General features: G+C 39.8%; 1 protein-coding gene across 2 annotated transcripts in view; it reads right to left on the bottom strand.

Annotated features, from left to right (window-relative positions):
* The window catches only part of Ankfy1 (ankyrin repeat and FYVE domain containing 1), a 92,033-nt gene extending 72,357 nt beyond the window's left edge, over nt 1-19,676 (bottom strand). For both annotated transcript variants that reach the window (XM_027922615.2, XM_027922616.2), the window contains exon 1: nt 19,659-19,676. In XM_027922615.2, coding sequence (XP_027778416.1) covers nt 19,659-19,668 — 10 coding nt within the window. In that variant the 5' untranslated portion in view covers nt 19,669-19,676. The remainder of the gene's footprint in view (nt 1-19,658) is intronic.
* Nucleotides 19,677-23,846: the final 4,170 nt, after the last annotated feature.

The following is a 23,846-nucleotide window of genomic DNA, read 5'->3' as shown; positions in this document are numbered from 1 at the left end:
CATAATCTGCTTGAATCAAATGTATGAAATATAATATGTCAAGAGCTTTGTAATGTTTTGAACAACTAATAAAAAAAAAGACTATATTAAAAAAAAAAAATCAACCCTCTCCCACCTGCCACTCAATAGCTGATTCTTTATAAATGTGAAAACAAGAAAAAAATGGCTCAAAACCTACAGAAAGCTGGTGCTACATGCCTATAATCCCAGCTATTTGGGAGGCTGAGACAGAGGGATCACAAGTTCAAGGCCAGCTTGGGCAATTCAGTGAGACCTGTCTCAAAATACAAAAAGCGATGGAGAAGTAGCTCAGTGGCAGAGCTCTATACTAGCATGCACAAGGCCCTGGATTCACTCCCCTGTAGCATACAGACACACCGACAAATGGTCAAATCAAAAGTGGCAGATGAGCTTACAGTTATTCTGCAACCATTTACCATTTTCAAAGACGTATGTAATATCAAATTTAGATGTTCAAATAATAATAGTAAAATTTTAAAAATTAAAAAGCAGCCTGTAAAATTATAATTCCAGTTTTATATAAATACTCACTTATGAAGAGTTAAAAGACAGATACCACAAAATATCAGTAGGTCTTCTGAGGAGGAGGGATTTTTATTCTTTACATTTTCTGTATATTTCAAGTGTTCTATAACAAATACATCCTACTTTCCTAATTAGAAAAAGCCTTTCAAGAGAAATTTATTTAAATACAATAAAGTATCTTCTTCATACATGTAATAGGAATTTTTTTTAAGTGATCTACATTAAATAAATGCCTGGAGTTAAAAAACAAAAACAAAAACAAAAAAAACCTGGATGTCAAGCCAGGTGCAGTGGCACACACTTGCAATCCCAGCAGCTCTCTAGAGGCTGAGGCAAGAGGATTATAAATTCAAAGCCAGCCTCAGCAATTTAGGCAGACCCTAAGAACTTAGTGAGATCCTGTCTCAAAAAGTAAAAAGGGCTGGAGATGTGGCTCAGTGGTTAATTTCCTGGTAACAACAATGACATCAAAAATTGGATGCTAAGTCTCAGGTATAAAACAATATCCTTGGAATTCTGCTTTTAGCTACTAAACTGATCAATGTGCTAATGAATTACTTATAAACAGAAATTTCCTATAACAAACTTTTTTCAAAATATTTGGCCTACTTAAGGGGGGAAAAAAAGAACACCTGGAGGTTGAACTCAGGGGAACACTACCATTGAACTACCTCCAGCCCCTTTTTAGGATTCATTTATAAACAGGGTCTCAAAGTTGCTGAAGCTAACCTTGAACTACACAGCAGGGATTACAAGTGTGCACCACAACTGGTCTACTAATATTTAAAATAAACATTGCTTTGGACTGGGGATGTAGCAAAATGGTAGAATCCTTGCCTAGCAAGCATGAGGCCCTAGGTTCAATTCCCAGCACCATGAGAACAAGCAAACAAAACACTGCTTGAAAAATGCTGGCTAAAGGCGATGCTGGCTCAGTGTTGCCTGGCATGCATGAAGCCCTGGCTTCAAACCCCGGCACTGGAAAAAAAAAAAAAAAACTTTGGCTAAAGGAAAGTAGTAGTATTTAAAATGACACTGACATGCCTCCCTAGCTGCCAAACCCCACAGCTGGCCTACTGGTCCCTGCCAAGAAGTGATGTAGCAATAGAGTGGCAGCCCTGAGGCACAGTAGGCCAGCCTTGAGGTGAGCTAGAGAAAGCTGACCCTGTCACTCCAAGGCAGCCATCCTGCAGAGTCTGGGTGCCTGCTCAGAAGTGCACCACAGGCAGAGCTACAAACAGCTCCAGACACCCCACTAAGCATGTGCAATCAATGGTCAACCTCCCACTTCCTGATGAAAAAATAGAAGTAGAACAGATGTGAATGAAAGTTGGGACTAAAAAATTGACCAATAGTATTAGTACAATTCCAAACCCTAATTAGCATAAATTTGGACCACTAGCAATGAATCAAGTGCTATATAAATCCCTAGAGTAGCACAAGCAGATGGCAAAAACCTGGTATTGGGACCCCTCTTGCACTGCAGGAGTTCAATTCCTGTTTCTATTCTTTGGTAAATCCTACTCTTACACTCACTCATCTGTCTGTGGAGTTCGATCTTCAAATTCACGAAACAAAAACCCAGAAAGAAGAAATTAAAGGTGAGCTGCTGGGGTTTGCTGCAACATTAAAGGGCATGCATGGCCTGTCTGTCATTAAGACCTGCAATATTTCTCAGCTGCAGAGGCTTGCAGCTTGTGCAGACTCCACCTGCCAGCGAAAGCTGTGAATCCGTTTCATCTCAAAACTCTATTTCAATACTACTGTATTTTTCAAATCTCAGCAAGTTGCATATGCAGTTACACCAAACCTCTTGGATAGACTCAGCTCTGAGCTTTTAATCTAGTGTGACAAATTTACACAGGTCTTTGGTTTTTCCAGAGTTCACAGTGACTTAGACTAAAGGACCAAGAAACTGCAACTGTTCACCTTGAACGGGAAACATGAGCAGAGCAGTAAATTTACGTGACAGTAAATTTATCTGGAGAGAAAGAAATGGAGACCAGGCATGGTGGCACATGCCTGTAAACCCAGCAGCTCGGGAAGCCGAGGCAGGAGCATCATGAGTTCAAAGCCAGCCTCTGTAATTTAGAGAGGCACTAAGCAACTCAGTGAGACCTGTCTCTAAATAAAATACAAAATAGGGCTGGGGATGTAGCTCAGTGATCAAGTGCCCCTGAGTTCAATCCCTAGTACCAACAAATAAACAAACAAATAAAATGACAATGGATTTCTAAGTGTCGTAATAGGATATGTAGAAGGGCATACAATTAAAACTGACAAATTTCTTCCAAGGAGTTTGGGATATAGCTCAGTGGGAGTACTTGTCTAGCATGCACAAGGCCTTGGGTTAGATTCTTAACATCAAAAAACAAAAAAGGAACAAATTTCCTTTCAAAAACTTCTGGCAGAATCACTTGTAGTGAAGTGAATCTATGGTTGTCAGAAGTCATGAAAACAGTATGTGTGGAGGAACGGCAGAAATGTGGTAACTGGGTACCGAAGAGTGCCCTCTAGGGTACTGTCAATATATTTTTAAATTTTTACTTAGTGGTATGTACATATTTCACTTTGACAATTTGCTGACCTCTCTGTACATTTAGAATTTGTGCTTTTCTGTACTTTTTTTTTTCAATTACAAAGTTAAAACCAAACACTGATATACATCTACACATGGTTCTAGAGTCAAAGTAATGAGGATCTAAATCCTTCAATAACTAGCTATAAGCCCAATGGTTCATTTCCCTGAGCTTCATTTTATTTTACAAGAGGAAAATCTGGGCTGGGGATGTGGCTCAAGCAGTAGCGCGCTCGCCTGGCATGCGTGCGGCCCGGGTTCGATCCTCAGCACCACATACAAACAATGATGTTGTGGCTGCTGAAAACTAAAAAATAAATATTAAAATTCTCTCTCTCTCTCCCTCTAAAAAAAAAAAAAGGAAAATCTACATCTCAATGTTGTTATCAGAACTAAATGAAGACTACTGTGATTGGCACATGTATTCAAAATTGTAAACTATTAGTTTACTTTTTTCTTTTTATTTGAGTCATGAAAAGTACAATGAGATTCAAAGAACTAAGATTGACCAATTACTCCATTACATATGATGTGTCAAAATGCATTCTACTGTCATGTATAACTAATTAGAACAACAACAAGAAAAAAGATTGACCAATTAAAGCCATAAAAAATTACGGGGCAGGGGTGGGGGGGGTGGGGTTGTAGCTCAGTGGTAGAGTGCTTGCCTAGCACATATGAGGCCTGGGGTTCAATCCTCAGCACCACATAAAGGTAAATAAATAAAGACATTGTATCCATCTACAAAAACTTAAAAAAGAAAATTAATAAGACATTAATATGAAATATGAAGTCATGAACAAAAGTAAAAACAAATGAAAAGAACTACTAAATAATGAATGAGCTACTTTAAATAACTGCATCACCTCATAGGAAGTCTGAATTGGCAATTACAGAACCAAAAGGTGTAAAGCCCAACATGCTTTAAAAATCATCACCTTTATCCACTTGAAAGAGGTACAAGTCAGGCTGCTCTTTAAAAAATCTTCTCAAGCCAGGAGTGGTGACTGGGGAAGTTGAGGAAGGAGGATCACAAGATCAAGTTCGACCTCAACAACTTAGTGAAACTCTTTCTCAAATTTAAAAATAAAATGGGCTGGGGGATGTTAATGGTAGAGCACCCCAGGATTCAATCTCCAGTACTGCCAAAACAAACAAACAAACAAACCCTCTAAGAGGCAACTCCCAGACAACCATAACAAAAAGTATAACATCTATATAGTTGATCAATCTAGAAATAGCAATATAAGCATTATCACTTAGAGGTAAATAAGGAAGAAACAAGCAAAAAGAGTGAATGAGTGAGCAAGACTGAGGGGTAGGTAGAAAGAGAAGGCAAAATTTACTTTTTGTCAAGTCACACACAGACTGTCCTGGGAATATCACCATTTAGACAGAATCCCAACTAACATTTTGTTTGTTGTTTCGTTTTTTATTTATTTTTTTTTCTTTTCATTCATTGATTTGTCCAGAGTTTTAATTCTTAAGAAGACAGGTACAGGGCTGGGGATGTGGCTCAAGCGGTAGCGCGCTCACCAGGCATGCATGAGGCCCGGGTTCAATCCTCAGCACCACATACAAAGAAAGATGTTGTGTCCGCCAAAAACTAAAAAAAAATAAATATTAAAATTCTCTCTCTCTCTCCCTGTCTTAAAAAAAAAAAAAAGAAGAAGAATTAGAAGAAGACAGGTATATAATCTAGTCATACATCAAAAATGAAGCACCTATGAAGTACCACTGTCAAGGTAAAAACAACCACCTCAGCATCTGTTTTTACCAAGTTACAGGGTAATAGTGAAGATGGGCAATTAAGCCAATTCAGTAAAATTTAAAAGCTTTCTGACAAGGGTTACAATTACAGTGTGAAAAGACCCATCTGGCTTAAGCTAATGCAAAGAAAACAACCAAGAGTTTTTCTTCAAAAGATTTTTTAAAAGCTCATAAGGGTTTGTAACATAGTGGGCCCACAAAATGTAAGAACAATACTTAAGTTTTTTACTTTCTGGGTCAGATCCTCCTTGTAAACTAACATGAGTCAACAACATGTTTTGTCAAGCAGACATTAATACATAAACGCTATACATTCTTTCCGAGAAATACAAATAATTATAAGCACTGGCCAGACATTGTGGTGCAGGCCTATAATTCCAGGGACTTGGGAAGCTGAGGCAGGAGACTTGCAAGTGCAAGTAACTTAACAAGACCCTGTCTCAAAATAAAAAATAAAAAGGGCTGGGGATGTCACTCAGTGATAAAGTACCCTGGGTTCAATTCCTAGTACCCAAAATAATAATAATAGTAACAATAGCAACAAGAGTAAATCCAAGCACATCCTAGTCTTCCAAGAACTCACTACCGCCACTCACAGGCCTCACAAAAGTCAACTAAAAAGGAGGACCAGCCTCATGCAGTGGGGCATGCCTGTAATCCCAGCTGTTGAGAGCCACAGCCAAAGGGGCCCCAGCAAACTTCCAGCTGCCAGCTGATGATTGGCTCACAGCGGCCCCAGCAAACTTCTAGCTGCCAACTGATTGGCTCCTCTGCGGTGATGCTCATTGGGCTGTTTTCCCGCCCTTTCAGACCACAGAGCTGCTCATTGGGGGACTTTTTTGGCTCCACCCATGCGACCCAGCCAATCGCCCTCAAGAGCAGGAGGAGTGGGGGAGGTGGAGAGGCTTGTGGGAAGCCGGTGGTGGCAGTTGGGCTCTGAGGGTTTTTCCTGAGGAGCTGTGTGGTGTGGTGTGTGTGTTCTAAAAATAAAGTTTGTTTCTTTTGACAAGTGGCTCCTGAATTGTGCCCAGCCAGACTGCAGCACCCAGCACCTTTGGAGACTGAGGCAGGAGAATTTTGAGTTCAAAGCCAGCCTCAGCAAGAATGAGGTGCTAAGTAACTCAGTGAGACCTGGTCTGCAAATAAAATACAAAATAGGGCTGGGGATGTGGCTCAGTGGTTGAGTGCCCCTGGATTCACACCCCAGTACCAAAAAAAAAAAAAAAAAAGAAAATACACGTGGAAAACTGAGAATTCATACCACATTGAATCAAATGTATGATATGTCAAGATCATTGTATTGTCTCGAGCAACTAATAAAAAATTAAAAAAAAAAAAAAAAAGAAAGAAAGGGAAAAGAAAAGAAAGAGAAAGACCATTGCATATTTCATCTGGCTAGTTCAACCTAGGTGTTGAAGAATTACATCCCACCTTCAAAGAGAAGGCTTCTAAGTTGTTGTTTTTTCATTTTGGGGTGGGTTTTTTTTTTGTTGTTGTTTGTTTGGTTTTTTGTTTTGTTTTGTATGTGTGAGAGAGAGAGAGAGAGAGAGAATATAGGGGGTGGGGGGTACTGGAAACTAAACTCAGTGGCATTTTATCACTATATCCCCATCCTTTTTTATTTTGAGACGGGGTCTTGCTAAGCTACTCAGCCTGATCTGGAACTTGTGATCCTTCTTCCTCTACTTCCTGAAATTACAGGTACCCCTGGTAGTTTCCAAGTTTTTTCAGGTAACTTGTACCTGTGAATACAAAATTTTTCTTCCACAAAGCAAACTGAACCATCTAAGCTTGATTTAATCACACTATATTCTAAGCAAATTGAGCATTTTGATCCTTAAGAACCCCAACCCAGCTGGACACAGCAGCACATCAGTAATCCCAGCTACTCAAGAGGTGAGGCAGGAGGATCATTTGAGCCCAAGAGTTTGAAACCAGCCTGGTCAACACAGCAATACTCAGTCTCAAAAAAAAAAAAAAAAAAAAGAGAGAGAGATCACTTAGTACAATATCTGGTTTAGTAAGGTTTGTCACTGCTACTACTACATAGCTAATTTTCACCTGGGGTTTCTTCTTCCTTCCAACTTTCCTTTTGAAAAATAAGCCTACAAACTTAAATAATAGATAAAGCCTACAATTTCACCAGAAGAGCTACAGGCTATCACTGAAGCAACTTCCTTTAAAATTTTATCATGTTTCTTTCACCAAAATACCCATTTGTTCTTTCCAGTGCAGACTGGGGCCAGGAATTTTAATAAGCATCCTTTCTGATACTTTATGAGTCTTGATATAATCAAAGATGCTTAAGACAAAAAAGTGTGCATTCACTATGAATAGAATTGGGCTACAACAGAACCCAATGTCTACTGAAAACAAAAGTTAATCATGTCTTGGGAAGTTACATGGGACAGTTAGGAAATGGAGCAACAATAATATTATAATATTCATTTTTTTAGTACTGGGAACTGAACTCTGGGGCATTCATCCACTAAGCCATATTCCCAGCTCTATTTTATATTTTATTTAGAGACAGGGTCTGAGTTGCTTAGTGCCTTGCTTTTGCTAAGGCTGGCTTTGAACTTATGATCCTCCTGCCTCAGCCTCCCGAGCTGCTGGGACCACAGGTATGAGCCATTGCATCCAGCTATAATATTCTTTTTAAGTTAGGAGCTGCCAAACTTTTCTGTAAAGGGCTGGACAGTAAATATTTGATGCTCTATGTGTACAGTCTCAATGGCACTACTCAACTCTGCTGTTGTAACACAAAATCACAAATGAATATGTGACTGTGTTCTCTAAAAACCTTATTTATAGACACTAAAAATTAAATTGTGTTATTTTCACATATTTTTCTTCAACCACTTAAAATACGGTTTAAATATATAATACTTAGTATGTATATGTTATAAAAATATATAATTATGACATTATAAGATGCAATGTTATATATATTTTATATATGTATGTATATATTTATTCATTCATTCATTCATTCATTCATTCATTCTTGGCTTGAGACTACAAAAAAAATAAGTTAACAAGTCCCAGTTCAAATCTGGCTGAGAGGCCATGGTTTACCAACCTCTATCCTAGGTGATTTTTAAAGAATTAATGTATCAAAATGATAGACCAAACAAAAGGGAAGCAAACGCCTAGCATCCTACATTGTTCCACTTCCTCTTACCAGTCCCCAAGCCACTAGAACATCCCTTGCACCTTCAAGGTGTGCTCCTCTCCAGGGTCACTTACGTGCCATTCTATGCAGGCTCATGATTTTCCAACCTGGACAAACTTCTCTTCCACAATGTTACACTGCAAACTGCCTAGTCTATTTCTTCAAAAGACTGTATCTTCTTCTTCTCCACCAATTTCTCAAGAGAGTTCTCTTGAGTCACTATTTCCTAGCCTCCCTAATCTGAAATTTGGCTTCTATCCATACTACTCTATTTGCCTTAATCACAATGATAAAACTGCCCATTCAACTGCCTTTTCCAATTTATTCTCCAAGTTTCTCAAACTTTCTACAGTCCAGTTCTCAATTAGCTTATCCTTCTTGAAACTCTTTGTTTTGGCTTCCTACCTCTGTACTTTTCTTAGAGATCTACCTTTCTTAGAGATCCTTTGTCTCCTACCGTGAATACCTACTTTCTAATAGGACACAAATCCTGCTGGGTAGGGTAGCACATATCTGTAATCCCAGCTATTTGGGAGGCTGAGGTAGGAGGAATGTCAAAATTGAAAATTTTTAAAAAATCTGGGTATATAGCTCAGTGGTAGAATACTTGTCCAGCATGCACCAGGCCCTGGTTCAGTTCTCAGAATACAATCAATCAATAAAAATAAAAGAACACAATCCTTCAAGGTTCAGACCTAGAACTTACTTTCTAAATTTTCTTCCTTAAATAATGTCTCATTCACACCCATACTTTCTACTGTTGGTACTATGTAAATTTTACAAAAATCTCCCTCCCCTTCAACAGTTCCTAATATAAGGATGACTCATTGAAAAAACAAATTCAACAAGTCCAAAACCAACCTTAACGTCTTCCTCAAATCAATCTCGTTTTCCTCCTTCCATTTCATTTGTTATCCAGACTTGAAAGCTCTGTGTTATTATGTACAAAATGTGATTCATTCCTAGTAGCATAGCAAATGTATAAAATACTTAGGAATATATTTAACAAGAAATATGCAATACATGCACAGTAAAAACAACATGACACTGCTGAGAAACTACAGATAACCTAAATAAGTGGAGAAATATACAATGCTTTTGGACAAAATGTGATTCATTCCTAGTAGCATAGCAAATGTATAAAATACTTAGGAATATATTTAACAAGAAATATGCAATACATGCACAGTAAAAACAACATGACACTGCTGAGAAACTACAGATAACCTAAATAAGTGGAGAAATATACAATGCTTTTGGATTGGAAGGCTCAATATTGTTAAGACATTCTTCCAAAATTGATAAGATTCAATAGCATCCCAATAAAAATTCCAGCAGTTTTTGTAGAAAAGATTCTAAAGTTTATATAAAAATGTAAAGTGGGGCTGGGGTTGTGGCTCAGTGGTGGAGTGCTCGCCTAGCGTGTATTAAGCCCTGGGTTCGATCCTCAGCACCACATTAAAATAAAATAAAGATATTGTGTCCATCTAAAACTAAAAATTAAATGTTCAAAAAAAATGCAAAGTACCTAGAGTAACCAAAACAAGTTTTTAAAAAAAGGAAAAAAAGCACTTACATGACTCATTTTTTATAAAGCTACAGTAATTAGGACAACATCATTGCTATCAAGATTGATTTCAGAGAAATGCAATAGAACAGAATAAAAAAACAGAGTTCCACATACGTAACAACTTGGTATCAGAGCCATGCTACTTCAATGAAGAAAAGAAAATTAGACTGCAACAATTGGATTTCCAGTGAGGTATGGTGGAGCATGACTTTAACCCCGGCAGCTCAGGAGGCTCAGACAGGAGGATTGGAAGTTCAAAGACAGCCTCAGCAATGGTGAGACACTAAGCAACTCATTGAGACCCTGTCTCTAAATAAAATACAAAATAGGGCTGGGGATGTTGCTCAGTGGTTGAGTGCCCCTGAGTTCAATCCCGGGTAACAACACCCCCAACCAAAACAAAACACAATGGAAGATAACCCAAATGTCCTGATGGTGAACAGATACAAACCAGTGTTATATCCATATAACAGAATACTATTTGACAAAACTAATGATACATAAAAACGTGTATCAAAAGCAATATAGTGAAAGGAACCAGATACAGACAACATACAATATGATTCCATTTGAAATTGAAGAACAGACAAACTATATGGACAGAAAGCAGATAAGTGGTTGCCAGCTCAGATAATGGGACTGACTACAAATTAATTCAAGGAAATTTTTTAGGGTGATAGAAATCTTCTATCATCGTAGCCATTACATGACTATAAAAATTTGTCATCCAACAGTTAAAACTGATGAATTTCACCAAATAAACTCCTTCCTCTGGGATGGATGTTGACATTTTTCTGACTTGCTGATCTGAACGCCAACATTCCTTGAGGCCTTAGTATCATTCACACACTTGTAGGCAGTCACCAATCTCATCCTTTTGCTCTTTTATTCCACATGTCATCATTAATCTTCCTAAAACACAGCTCAACCAAACAACTTAAGATGTTCTCCACTGCCCACAAAAGTAAGTTTCCTGAAGTTAAAAGCACAGAACCAGTATTATTCATCTTATTAGCAGTACCATGAACTTTGAGGCACGGTCCTCAAGCACTCAGAAACTGAACACAGCATTTTAGAAATCTTTTAACTTAATAGGTAAAATTATATGACACTGCCCATTGTGGTAAATTAAAAAATATTCCATCTGATCAGAGATATACATCATAATTTCTGGAACCTGTATTATCTTATATTGTTTGGTGGAGCTGCCGGAGGATGCAGTTCAGTGGTAGAGCACATGCTTGGCATACACCAGGCCTGGGATTCAATCACAAGCACCACAATCACAAGAAAAAATAATCTTGAAATAGGAGATTATCCTGGATTATCTGAGTAGGCTCTAAATGCAATTACTTGTATCCCTACAAAGACATGCAGAGGGAGATTTGACACATAAAAGGAGAAAGTCACGTGAAGACATACAAAAAGATTTGAAGAGAGGCCTTGAAGACTGGAGTTGCACAAACCAAGGACTGCCAGCAGCTACCAGAAGCCGGAGGAATCAAGAAACACATTGTTTCTTGGTCTCCAGAAGAAATATGGTCCTAGTGACACCTTGATTTTGGACTGATAATACTGATTTCTGTCCTCCAGAATCAGGGACATAATACATTTCTACGGTTTTAAGCTACCAGTTTGTAGAAATGTGTTATAGCAACCATAGGAAACTAATATAACTATCCTTAAAAATTTGTAGAATAGAAAATATTTTAAAGTGACAGCCCTTTGTAGGAATACAAGTAACTACCCTAGCTTACTCACACAGGGCCTCACTATATTGTCCAGACTGGTCCTGAACCCAAGGGCACAATCAATTTTACTGTGTCAGGCTCCGGAGTAGATGGGACTACAGGCACATGCCACTAAGCCCAGCTAAAAGTCTTTTTAGATTAAAACAAAACCCTAACATTTCCTTTCTCTACACACCTATATTCTAGCCACAATTTTAGCAGTGATTTAGAGAGGGATTTTTGTTTGTTTGTTTGTTTGTTTTTTGCATAATTATGTAATGATGAATTACTTTATTCCCATTTTGGTTAATTATATCAATTAGATAAAAGAGGAATTACTGTAAAGACGATGTTAAAATTCCATTTTGAGAATTATAAGAATAATTTTTTTCAGAAATACATTAGGATCTTCCATATATGGTATTTCATTAAAATATCGCCTTCCCAGAACATATTATCTTTCTTGTCTACATCAGAATAGAAAAGCGCCTTACTAGTGAATTGCTACCACTACTACTTTTCTAAACCTGTGAGGGTGCAGATGGAATTTTTTCTTTCAATGTAATAACTGAATAGTCATTAATCAGGATTGATAAATATAGAAAATCTGCTCAATAGAGACTAAGAAAACAAATGATATATTTACTAAGAATGTAAACTTGAAATGTAAACTTGAAAAGAGGAGGGAAGAAGAAAGTAAAGAAGATAGTAATATCATCTAGAAGACAGTGCAAGGGATAGGAAGGGTCATAGTACTCCAGTCACTCTAAATCCTCCCTTCATTTAAAAAAAAAAAAACAACGTTCAAACAGAATTAAAAGTATGCTGGTGCTGCTGGGCTTGATGGCACATGCCTATAATCCCAGAAGGAGAGACTGAAGCAGGAGGATGGTGAGTTCAAGGCCAGCCTGGGGAACTTACTGAGATCCTGACTCAAAACAAGTAAATAAAAATTAGGGCTGGGGGAGGGGGGCTCTGGGGTTGTGGCTCAGGGGTTGAGCGCTCACCTAGCACATATGAGGCCCTGGGTTCAATCCTCAGCACCATATAAAAATAAATAAAAACAAAGGTATTGTGTCCAACTACAACTAAAAAAAATTTTTTTTTCTTCAAAATAGGGCTGGGGATGTAGTTCAATGATAAAGCACCCCAAGGTTAATTATTCAGTTTAAAAAAAAAAAAAAAAGATGGGATAGCACTAATAGAGAATTCATATTTTGGTATTCTACCCTTTAAAAAAATCTAGCAATTATAATTGTCATTAATGTGGATGCTTTGACAAAGTCCAAAACCTATTGTTTAATCAAAGTTTGCTTTTAAAATTTTTTATTCCAAGGCTGGGATTGTAGCTCAGCGGTAGAGCGCTCATCTAGCATGTGCGAGGCCTTGGGTTCAATCCTCAGCACCACATAAAAAATAAATAAATAAACAAACAAACAAACAAATAAAAGGCACTGTGTCCAACTACAACTAAAAAAATAAATATTTTTTAAAAATTTTTTATTCTAGTCACAGACAAAAGTTACTACTGAGGATTCCTTAGGAGGAAAGATGGCACTATATGAACTGTCATACTTATTTTTTAAAAACTAATTCAGTAAAACCATATTTTTATTCAATATTGATTCAGTTTGAAAAAAAATGCTTTGTGGAATATGTTGATCTTCTCTGAAACTGAGAGATGCATAAATCTGGGTTTTTCAAAACTCCCTAGGTGATTCTAATGTGCAAGGTTTTCCAGGCTAAGAACCACTTGTCTGAATTAATGGAATAACAGTGAAGATGAAAGAACAAATGTGAGAGCTGTACAGAAATCACAAGATTTGGCCATGACTGCAGAGGTGGGAAAAGTCAGGGATGACTTCCAGGTTATTGGCTTAAGAGCCTGGCTGATGGGAGTACCAATAATCATCAACAGAGAAAAAACTCAGTAACTACAAAGCACAATATGCATACTTATTTGAGAAATTTTTCCTTCCCTTCTGTTCTGGAATTTCCATTGAAGTCAAGACTGCTACTTGGTCATTTTGTCATCCCAAACATAGTAGATTGCATGAAGAACAAAATACATTTTTCCTGAATGTAATTCAACTGTCTTGTCTGCCTTTATGTTAAAGTTAGTACCATGACTTATACACCTTTCAAAACTTCACACTGAACAACACTGATAAGTCTAGTTTCACAAGAGATGCTCAATGCATATGATCTAATTAGCTCATTCCCACCTTAAATTCATGTTAGCCTGGAAATACTTCCAATCACCTACTAGACATCACCTCCTACAGGTATATTGGTCCAGAATTGTGTGTAAAAATGAGGTAAAGATATTTGTTCTCTGGGCTGGGGTTGTGGCTCTACAGTAGAGCACCCACCTAGCATATGCGAGGCACTGGGTCCAATCCTCAGCACTGCATAAAAATAAATAAATAAATATATATATATATATTATTGTAATTGTGTCCAACTATAATAATAATAATAATAATATTTGTTCTCAAATCTGTTCTTCCTCTTCCTATTACCAGTCCTACCATTATCTGAGCCATCCAGACCTTGAACCCTTAAGACATCTTTAAAAACTCTTTCCTGCCAACATTCAAGCAGGTTTCAAATGTCCTTCGTTTCAAAAAGTCCTTTTATGTCTCCTATAGTCTCTTTCTCTTATCAGTTTTTACCAACCCCAATGCCTCTTACCAAATGATTCATCATCAATTGCTATAGTTGCCTCTCAAGCTTCCCTTCCTACCAAACCATCCTATAATGTAACACTGTTACGTTACCTAACACATCCTACATTTTGCAGCCATTTAAACATGCCTCAGAAAATTCTAGTTGTCACTACATTGGCTGATATCTACCAGTAGCATCACCCTCTGACCCACAGATTAAAACCCAAATATTCAACCTAGGCCCATCATAGTCTGGCCCTTAATATAGTTTTCTAACCTCATATTCCACTGCTGCTCCCACTGAGTATTGACCCTTAGCCACTCTCAAGTTTCCATGTCAAAAGAGAACTATTGTTCCTTTTCTTTTCTTTTTTTTAAATCAGTACTGGGGATTGAACTCAGGTCCTTGACATATTAGGTAAGTATTTCATCATTAAGCTATAGCCCCAACCCCTCTAAAAGGACTATTTTTCAAAGTCCAGATTAAATACTATCTCCTGAAACACAGACCAACCAAAATACACTTTAAGTCACTTCCTATTCTGAGTTTTCAAAGTAACTTCTGGGCATTTTTCACCTTACAATACAGTTTCTCATACATTAAAAAAACAAAAACAAAAACAAAAAAAACCTAGATTTTGGAGTTCCCTTTAGGTACACTTTAGGTCGGGTTATTCTTTTTTAACTACTGTATTGCAGCCTTCTCCACCTCACTGCATGCTTATCTCATTCTCCTCCCTACAGCACCTTACTAGGTAGAGTTCAACGAATACCACAGTAGGTTCTGTGGTCTACTCAGATTCAACAGGAGAGTCAGGGCACAGCAATTCTCATTTTATGCATGTAAACAATGATAATGTCTCAAATTACCTACAGACTACTCTGCATATCTCAGCATGATTCAGTAGCTCTATTCTGACACATCCACAGTCACTGCAGTAAACACATAAACTTTGTTTCTTTATGAAAATATTCCCAAGGAGAAAGCTAACAGCCATAGCTTGTAACAGAAGTGAAAGAATGGAAAGGTGGAGAAAAGAAGGGAATGGTATAAAAGAAACAGTTCTTGAGAGGTCTGTAGACTATATGTAATTATCAATGGCCTGGGATATTTGTTGAATGAGTGAAAACATAAATGAATATATAAATTTCAAAAAATGCAAATAGAGCAAAGTTTCTTCTCTCTCCATTTTTACCAGCCCATATTGATGAATGGTTTTCTGGAACAGTGCTAACAGCACTCTGTATAATGATGCAAGTTTCTACTAACCTGCACTGTCCAGTTAGGAAGTCACTACCCACATGGCTGTTGAACACTTGAAAGGAAACTAGTACAACTAGGAACTAAATGTTTAATTTTAAATTCAGGATGTGTGTGTGTGTGTGTGTGTGTGTGTGTGGGGTAGTCAGCTTTTCATCGCTGTGACAAAAACATGGGACAAGAACAACTTAGAGAAGGAAAAGTTTATCTTGGGCTCAGTTTCAGAAGTTTCAGTCCCTGGCTGGCCAACTTCATTGCTCTAGGCCCTGAGGTGAGGTAGAACATTATGGAGGAAGGGTTCTGGAAGAAGAAAGTTGCTCAGTTCATAACAACCAGGAAGGATAGGAGAGGAGAAGAAACAGAAAGAGAGTGAGATAAAGAAAGTAGGAGGGAGGAACAGACCAGGAACAGATATAGTCTAAGCCATGCCTCCAGTGACCTGCTTCTTCCAGCCACACCTCATCTGCCTACAGTTTCTACCCAGTAGTCCATTTGAATTATTAATCCATCAAATGGATTAATCCACTGATGAAGTTACAGTTCACATTATCCAATCATTTCACCTCTGAACACTGTTACATTACCTAACACATGAGCTCTTTTGGAGACATTTTTAGATCCAAACTATAACAACATAGCTAATGGCTACCATACTAGCCAGTTAATGCCCAGAATAAGGAATGCCTTCATCCTTGAACTTGAACTGCCATCAAATTCCATTAATAAAAGTCCAGGATCAACTTACTATTTAATAAATTTTTTTTTCAATTAGCACTTTTTCTTTCCTCCAATTTTCATTTTTATTTTACTGAGGCAGAGAAGCAGACAGCATTTAAGAGGAGACTAAGAGAAAGACGCATGCCAGGGTCAAACATAAGGCACTGTGCCAAAAGTGTTCTTTATATCATGCACTATTTCCTTTGATCCTCACAGCTACCTATGATTATCCTCAAGTCAAGAAAACTGAGACTGAGAACAATTAATTGGCTTGCCTATCACCACAGCTAAGATCATCTAAGATTCAAACCTACATCCAAGTAGAGTCGGAACCCTTAAGCACAACACTATGATTGCTAAGACTAAAATGGGCTGGATGAAAACTAGGTTTCAAAACTCCTAGAAGACTGAAGTTTTTCAGAGCACAATAAAAATTAAGCCAATCAGCTTACTTGATAAAAAGATCAAGGATATACTCAGGCAACATTCATTTCTAGTCTTTTCTTTTTACAGCCCGGAGGGATCGAACCAAGCACATGCAAAGCACACGCTAAACCACTGAGCTACAACCCCAATTCCCAGGCAACTCTCTTGATAATCAGTAAATGATGCTCAAAAAAAAAAAAAAAATCATACATGTTTTCAACTACAGGTATGCTTCTACATTGGAAAATAGAGCAGGAAACAGTACAAGTTTCTGCCCTGATAGGGTTTATATTCCAGTGAGGGCAGCTCTCTAATGAGATGACAACTAAACAGATACCTGACTGAATAAAAGTTGGTCAGTGAAAGGAAAGTGACCACAACACTCGGATCAACCAAAAGATCTTTATTGCAGCAGTGCAACAAAGAGAAAGGAAAGAAGGAAAGAGAGAGAGAGAAAAGAGAAGAGATGAACAGGGAGAGAGCAAGAGCAAGAGACAGACAGAGAGCGCGCGTAAGAAAGATAAAGAGCAAGAGAGAGAGAGAGCAAGAGAGAAAGAGCAAGAGAGAAAGAGCAAGAGAGAGGGGGGCCTGGCAGGAGGGAGTTTTTATAGCCCAAATCTAATGGGGCCTCTGGGTCTGCAAGCTGCCTTGTTGGCCCAAGGGGGGGTTAAGTGTTCAGTCTTAAGCAGGGTTGAATGTTCAGACTTGAGGCAAACAGGTGATAAAGGACCAGATAGAGGGGGGTTTGAGTGTGTGGGCTATCTTGCAGCCAACATCTGTTCAGCCTGCCCTGCAGACAACACAGTTCAGCCTGCTCTGCACCCAACAGTCAGCTATGTGAAGAAATAAAGGAAGAATGTCCCAGGCCAAAGAGATTGCAAGGACAAAACAGAAATAAAGGCATGCTGGGCACATATAAGAACAGCAAGTTAAATAAGCAACACCCTACATACATTTCCTAACTAATCTTGCCTCTTTGCATAGCAAGCACCTTCAATTAATGAGCTGACTGGCTCAGAATGCCTTCCTCAATTTTTCCTTATCAAAGAATTCCCAAAACAAGCAGGGCGCAGCCTCCAGCAGTGTGGGAGGCTGAGGCAGGAGGATCTCAAGTCCAAAGCCAGCCTCAACAATCGGGAGGTACCAAGCAACTCAGTGAAACCTGTCTCTAAATAAAATACAAAACAGGGCTGGGAATATGGCTCAGTGGTCCAGTGCCCCTGAGTTCAATCTCTGGAACCCCCTCCAAAAAAAAGTATTCCCAAAACAGTTAACTGCCCTTCCTACTATAAAAGCACTAAACTAAACCTCACATAATGCCATACCGACTTTATTTATTTATTTTATTTTATTTTTTAAATGACCTAGTTCCTGCCATCCAGAAGTTCACAAGGGGTCTATGTGTGACATCCGGAACTGTCACGAGGCAGAGGTGACTTCTTTAATTTTTTTTTTTTAAGTTTTCGGCGGACACAACATCCCTGTTTGTATGTGGTGCTGAGGATCGAACCTGGACTGCACGCTACCGCTTGAGCCACATCCCCAGCCCTGCCATACTGACTTTAGTATCCCACTTCACTACTCCCAGCAACAAGTTCCACTTTGCTGTCTGCCTCGGGTAAAACAACATTCTATGAATTTCTCAAAACCTAGCTTCACGAAATGCCTTGGTTTTCCTTCTGTCCCTCTGCTTTCAGACTGTATTCACCTGAAGTTTCCCCTCCAGAGGGTCTAATGTGATAGCAAAATCAAAGATAAAAACTGGGTCCTGATGTGTAACTGATGTGATTCTGCAATCTGTATATGGGGTAAAAATGGGAGTTCATAACCCACTTGAATCAAAGTGTGAAATATGATATATCAAGAACTATGTAATGTTTTGAACAACCAACAATAAAAAATTTAAAAAAAAAAAAAAAACTGGGTCCTGGGCTGGGGTGGTGGCTCAGAGGTACAGCACTCGGCTAGCATGTGTGAGGCACTGGGTTCGATCCTCAGCACCACATAAAATTAAATTAAATTAAAATAAAGATATTATGTCCACCTAAAAAATGTTAAAAAAAACTGGGCCCAGGCCCAGCTACCTCCTTAACTTTGGCCTCAATTCCTTTATCCATGAAGAGCCAAAAATACACTTATCAGCTTCCCTCATAAGGTTACTCTTAAATCTAATCCAAATAAGAAAAACCCACAAATTGTCATGTGCTACCCCAAATCTAAGATCCAAGAAATGATGGGTTCATTTAAAGCTTAGCTCAAAATCAACAGGGCAGGTCTTGACCCAGCACACTGGCAGTCATACAATAAATGTTAAGTCAAAAAAGGAGACTTTTTCTCCAATAATGGCTAGATAGGAAAAGCACATGGGCCAGATCCAACCGTGTAGCTGTATAGCCCCTGGCAGGTAAATCCCCATCACTAGGCCCTCCCTCCCCCAACCCGCACAATAAGACTTCAACAATGAAAGATCTACATTAGGGAGGCAGAATCTGAGAGACTGCCTTTACCTGCAATGTCATAAACAGAGAGCAAGAAAAGAGGAACTGGACTGAAAGCAAAGGAGTCCAGGTCTGGCTTTAGCACACTTCTTGGAGCACTGTGACCTTGGTCAATTCCCTTACCAAGCAAACCCCGTCCCTGTGTCCCCATCTGTAAGCCCGGGAAAAGAATCTAAACCGGACCACACGCCGCGCGTGCTTCCAAGCCCAGAGCGACAGGGCGCGCCCTTTTGGAGCGTGGGCCAGTTGCAGCCCTGACTGCCCCTCCCCGCCCACTCCTCATCACAAGAAGAGTTCCAAGCCCTTGCGCAGGAGAGGGATGCAACCCTTCCGGATGCAAGACGTGCCAGGACAGCAGTTTCGATTTCCTGAGCAAAGGGTCACTTCCCCCGCCGTACCGACACCGCAAGCAATGCAAGAAGCCTCCCCTACGGGCCTTCGGGATCCCGGCGGCTGCCCTCAGTCCCCACACCCGTCATCCCAACCTGGCTTTGCAGCCCGCCACGGTCCCGCAGGGTCAGACGGCGGGAGGGGCGTTGCCATAGGAACAGTGCTCAGGACCCCGGCCAGAGAAGCCCAGGGGAGGCTGGAAGGAAGGCTCGCAAGACCGCGGTGCCCCACGGATCCCGCCCCGCCATCCCCTCCCAGGGCTGTCCCGCCCGGCGAGCAGCGTCCCACCAGTTCCGCGCCTTCCCGTGAGGCTCCACAAAACCCCTACCTTCCGCCATGTCGGGCCCGGCCCTGCCTGCAGTCTCGCGAGAAGTGCGTGAGGATCGGAGGCAAGAAGTCTCGCGAGAACTGGCGGGGGCGCGGCAAAGGGAGGAGTTGGGGGTAGGAAAGAGGCGTGAGTGAGAAGTAGAGCGGGTAGTCAGCTGAGCACCGCGGGAGACCCTTATCTCTTCACTGGATGCTTTCGAAGCTAGGGGCTTACCAGGCGCTGTCTGGGCTCTGTCGTATTCCACGCCCTTAACAGGACACTCGCTGGAGATGCTTGCTGTGAGAGGTTGGGGAAAGGGATTGTGAAAGGGACTTTGTTGGTCTTTACGTAGGCACGTGAAAGACTGGGAGGAAGAGCTTAAGAGGGAATTTAATATAATGACGGTTCTAGGGTCCCATGGTGGGTGGGATGCTCAGCATTAGATACAGAACTCCAGGAGAAGGGATTAAATTTAAACTAGCGGAAAGTAGGTCGCCTATTATTCTACTAAGACATTAGGAAACAACATGCTTTAAGGGGGAAGATGCAAGCAGATAGATGTGTAGGGGGAAGAGATTTCAAGAAAATTATTTGAGGACATCAGTTTCATGCCTGAAGTTTTTAGTCATGGAGACCTGAGAAGAGTGAAGAAAATTTGGAAGAGGACGCTGAGACATTGGAAGGCCAGGTTCAAGCTCATGTATGTGTAGATGGGTCACTATTTTCTTGAACTCAGCTACCTGGCTGCGGAAGCAAAGAATTCATATTTGGGGGAGGGGAGGGTACCAGGGGTTGAACTCAGGGGCACTCGATCACTGAACCACATCCCTAGCCCTATTTTGTATTTTTTTAATATTTATTTTTTAGTTGTAGTTGGACACAATATCTTTATTTATTTTTTATGGGGTGCTGAGGATCAAACCCAGGGGCTCGCGCGTACTAGGAGAGCGCTCTACCGCTGAGCCAGAACCCTATTTTGTATTTATTATTAGAGACTGGCTCTTACTGAGTTGCTTAGCACCTCACTAAATTGCTGAGGCTGGCTTTGAACTCGAGATCCTCCTGCCTCTGCTTCCCAAGCTGCTGGGATTCTGGCGGAGAAGCAAAGAATTCAAATGATAATATTTGCCAGGGTTTGGGATTTTATTTCAAAAAATAAATTGAGGGGCAGGGGTTGTGGCTCAGTGGTAGAGCGCTTGCCTAGCATGTGTGAAGCACTTGGTTTAATTCTCAGCACTACATATAAGCAAATAAATAAAAGTCCATCAAAAACTAATAAAAATTTTTAAGAATAAATAAATAGAGAGTCCTATGAGACTACAGCCCAGGTCATCAAATATGGCATGTAGACTGGCTAGGGGCTGATAGATGGGATATGGAAACTGCAGGACTCTATAATTTAAGTCCAATAACTGGAAAAAAAAAAAAAGTTGTTAGAGCCCCATGATCAAAGTGGCAAAGTAGTTCATCAGTTGAATAGCACTAGGAAACTTAAAAAAAAAAAAAAACAGTGCAAGGCCATGGAGAGCACATAAGACCCTTCAAAAATTTTTGTCAACTTGGGTGTGTTTGCTTAGCTTGCATAAAGCCCTGGGTTTGATTCTCCAACATTGAAAAAAAAATTGTTTTTAACTCAATGAAGAATTATGTAGGGGTAGTAGTAGCCTTGGAGGACAGCTGAATAGGAGATGTTGAAAGACAGGGGAACAGGATGAGGCTGTCAGAACCAGAGAAAGGATTCAAAATTGGGCAAGTTTTAGGTGCTGCCAAGGTTAAAGATTTAGTAGGAAGTGAAATGGAGTAGAGAAAGGTCATGGAAACATAGGGTCAAGGGTTGAAATTTTGAGGAAGAGGAGTGGATTCTGACTGATAGACACATGGAGTATGCAAGGGAAAGGGGAATTGAATGCTTAAAAATTAATGTTCTAAGGGCTGGGGTTGTGGCTCAGTGGTAGAGCACTTGCCTCGCATGTGTGAGGCCTGGGTTTGATCCTCAGCACCACATAAAAATAAACAAAACAAATTCATGTTCCAATTGTGGCAGGAAACTAAGAAAGCCTGGGCAGGAGCAGCACTTAGACAAGGTAGTCAGGGGAATACCTTGCCAGACTTAATGGAGATCTGATAGCCCAAAGATTTCTGTTGAGATTGGTTAATAGGTGTACCAAATGATGAGCTTTGGGGGATTTCAGGGTTAACCAGGCAAGCCAGCCTCCTGTGGCTAGAAGCACCCTCATCTGAACTGAGGATCCTAAAATATTTCAGGATAACATTAAAAAAAAAAAATGACGTGTTGTTGGGGAGTGTTGTATCATAAGACTTATCTTAGCTGGTACCTCACTGGTACCAGCTTAGGGTCCAATACATAGCAGATGCTCAAATGTTTGTTGAGGTGTTAATCACTCAGAGCTACACTGGGAGTCAGGAAAACTAAGTTCAAGTTTGGCTTTGCAATTCACTTGCTGTGTTGATGACAGGTAAGTCCCTGCAAACTTTATGCTGCATCTCAGATTCCCCATCAGTTTCATGAGGATATTGGACTAGAACTCAAGGTTCTTAATGATTTGCAGAGTCATGATCCCCCCTTTGATAATTTGGTGAAAACCAGGACTTCTTTCCCTTAACACAGCACACATGTAGAACAAAAAACAATGTATCCTTTCAGAGTGTTCCTGGACTAGATACCTAAAACCAAACTATAACTCATTAGGGGCATTTAAGCAAGCAATCCAGGGATTTTACTACCTCTTCATCACAAACTACCTTCAAGGAGCCCTCTATCGGAGAAGGTTGTGACTCAATGGCAGAGCACTTACCTAGCACATGTGAGGCACTGGGTTCAATCCTCAGCACCACATAAAAATAAAGGCACTGTGTCCGTGTACAGTTAAAAATATTTTTTAAAAATGGCTTAGTGTAAACCTATTTGAGCTAGAGAATTTAATAAAGTATTATAGTACTTGGTGAACTACAAACACCCAACTTGGGTAGCCCTAAGCTACAATAATAAATAAAAGCTGAAATATAGAAAAATTCTGAAAAAATTTTGAAAAATCTGCGCATTGGAACACGGTTTATTATTTTAGACCCAGTTCAAGTTTTGCTATCAGATTAAAAGGAACTTTGTGTGGGTTTGTCTTAGGCAAGGAACATAGGGGAGGCAGTGTGACATGGCAGAAGGGGAAGAGGAGGAAATCTCTAGATCCATGTCCAATGAACTAGGTCCAAGTACCAGCCTCAATACACATACTCTGTGTGACCTTAGAAGTCAATGTTTTGTTGTTTTTGTAGATGGACATAACTTTATTTATATTTTCTGTGGTGCTGAGTTCTGGAACCCAGTGCTTCACGTGTACTAGGCAAGTGCTCTACCACTGAGCCACAACCTCCAGCCCCAGAAGTCAGTGTTCTTAAGCTCTAGTTTTCTCACCTGTAAATGAGAATTAACAGCACCCAGTATATAAAGAATGTCATGGAACTGAATCCCTGCTATCTAACTTATTTGCTCTACAATATTGGCAAATTAATCTGAACCTCTTTCCTCATGGGAAACTATTACTTTGGAGGATCCTTTTAAGACTTTGACTAGGTCCTTTATGAGGCACACATAGCACAAGCCTGCCACAAAGTAGAGCCTCATAGAAGCTTAATTTCTACCGCTCTTATCCAGAATAAATTTTGTCATTGTGAACATTCAAATACTATTACTCTTTATTTTTTGTTGTTGGTGGTGGCAGTGGGAATTGAATCCAGGGACTCATATGTGCTAGTCAAGGACTCTACCACTGAGCTAGCTCCACCTCTAGCCCTACATTTCTCTCTAATGGTTACTGCTAAGGATGGTGGGGGAGACCAAATTTCTTGCCTAGAAACTTTTGTGCAGCTCTTACGTCTTCAATATATCTGGTTGCCTTTTGTATAGTTTATTTCACCTATGTGAACAGGATCCAAAATTCTATAATCATTTAACTGAAGCTCAGGGTAGAGTGCCAACTCAACAAGTCAAAACACACAATCCTACCTTGGCAGCCAGACTGCACACACCAGAAATACCATAGCCAGGAAATGATTTGCTCTGCAAACTAAATCCTGTTGAAGTTTGCAGGCCTCCAGAAAAGGAGAAGTTTAAAATTTGGTAGGGTTGGTTACTGCCATATCTTTATGAGGGGGAGGGAGAAAATCAAATGGTGCTTCCTGGAAGCCTAGTGC

The sequence above is a fragment of the Marmota flaviventris genome, chromosome 17 (genome assembly GCF_047511675.1).
Source record: "Marmota flaviventris isolate mMarFla1 chromosome 17, mMarFla1.hap1, whole genome shotgun sequence".
Lineage (NCBI taxonomy): Eukaryota > Metazoa > Chordata > Mammalia > Rodentia > Sciuridae > Marmota > Marmota flaviventris.
The sequence above is the reverse complement of the archived record's forward strand: the minus strand, read 5'-3'. Positions and strand labels throughout refer to the sequence as shown.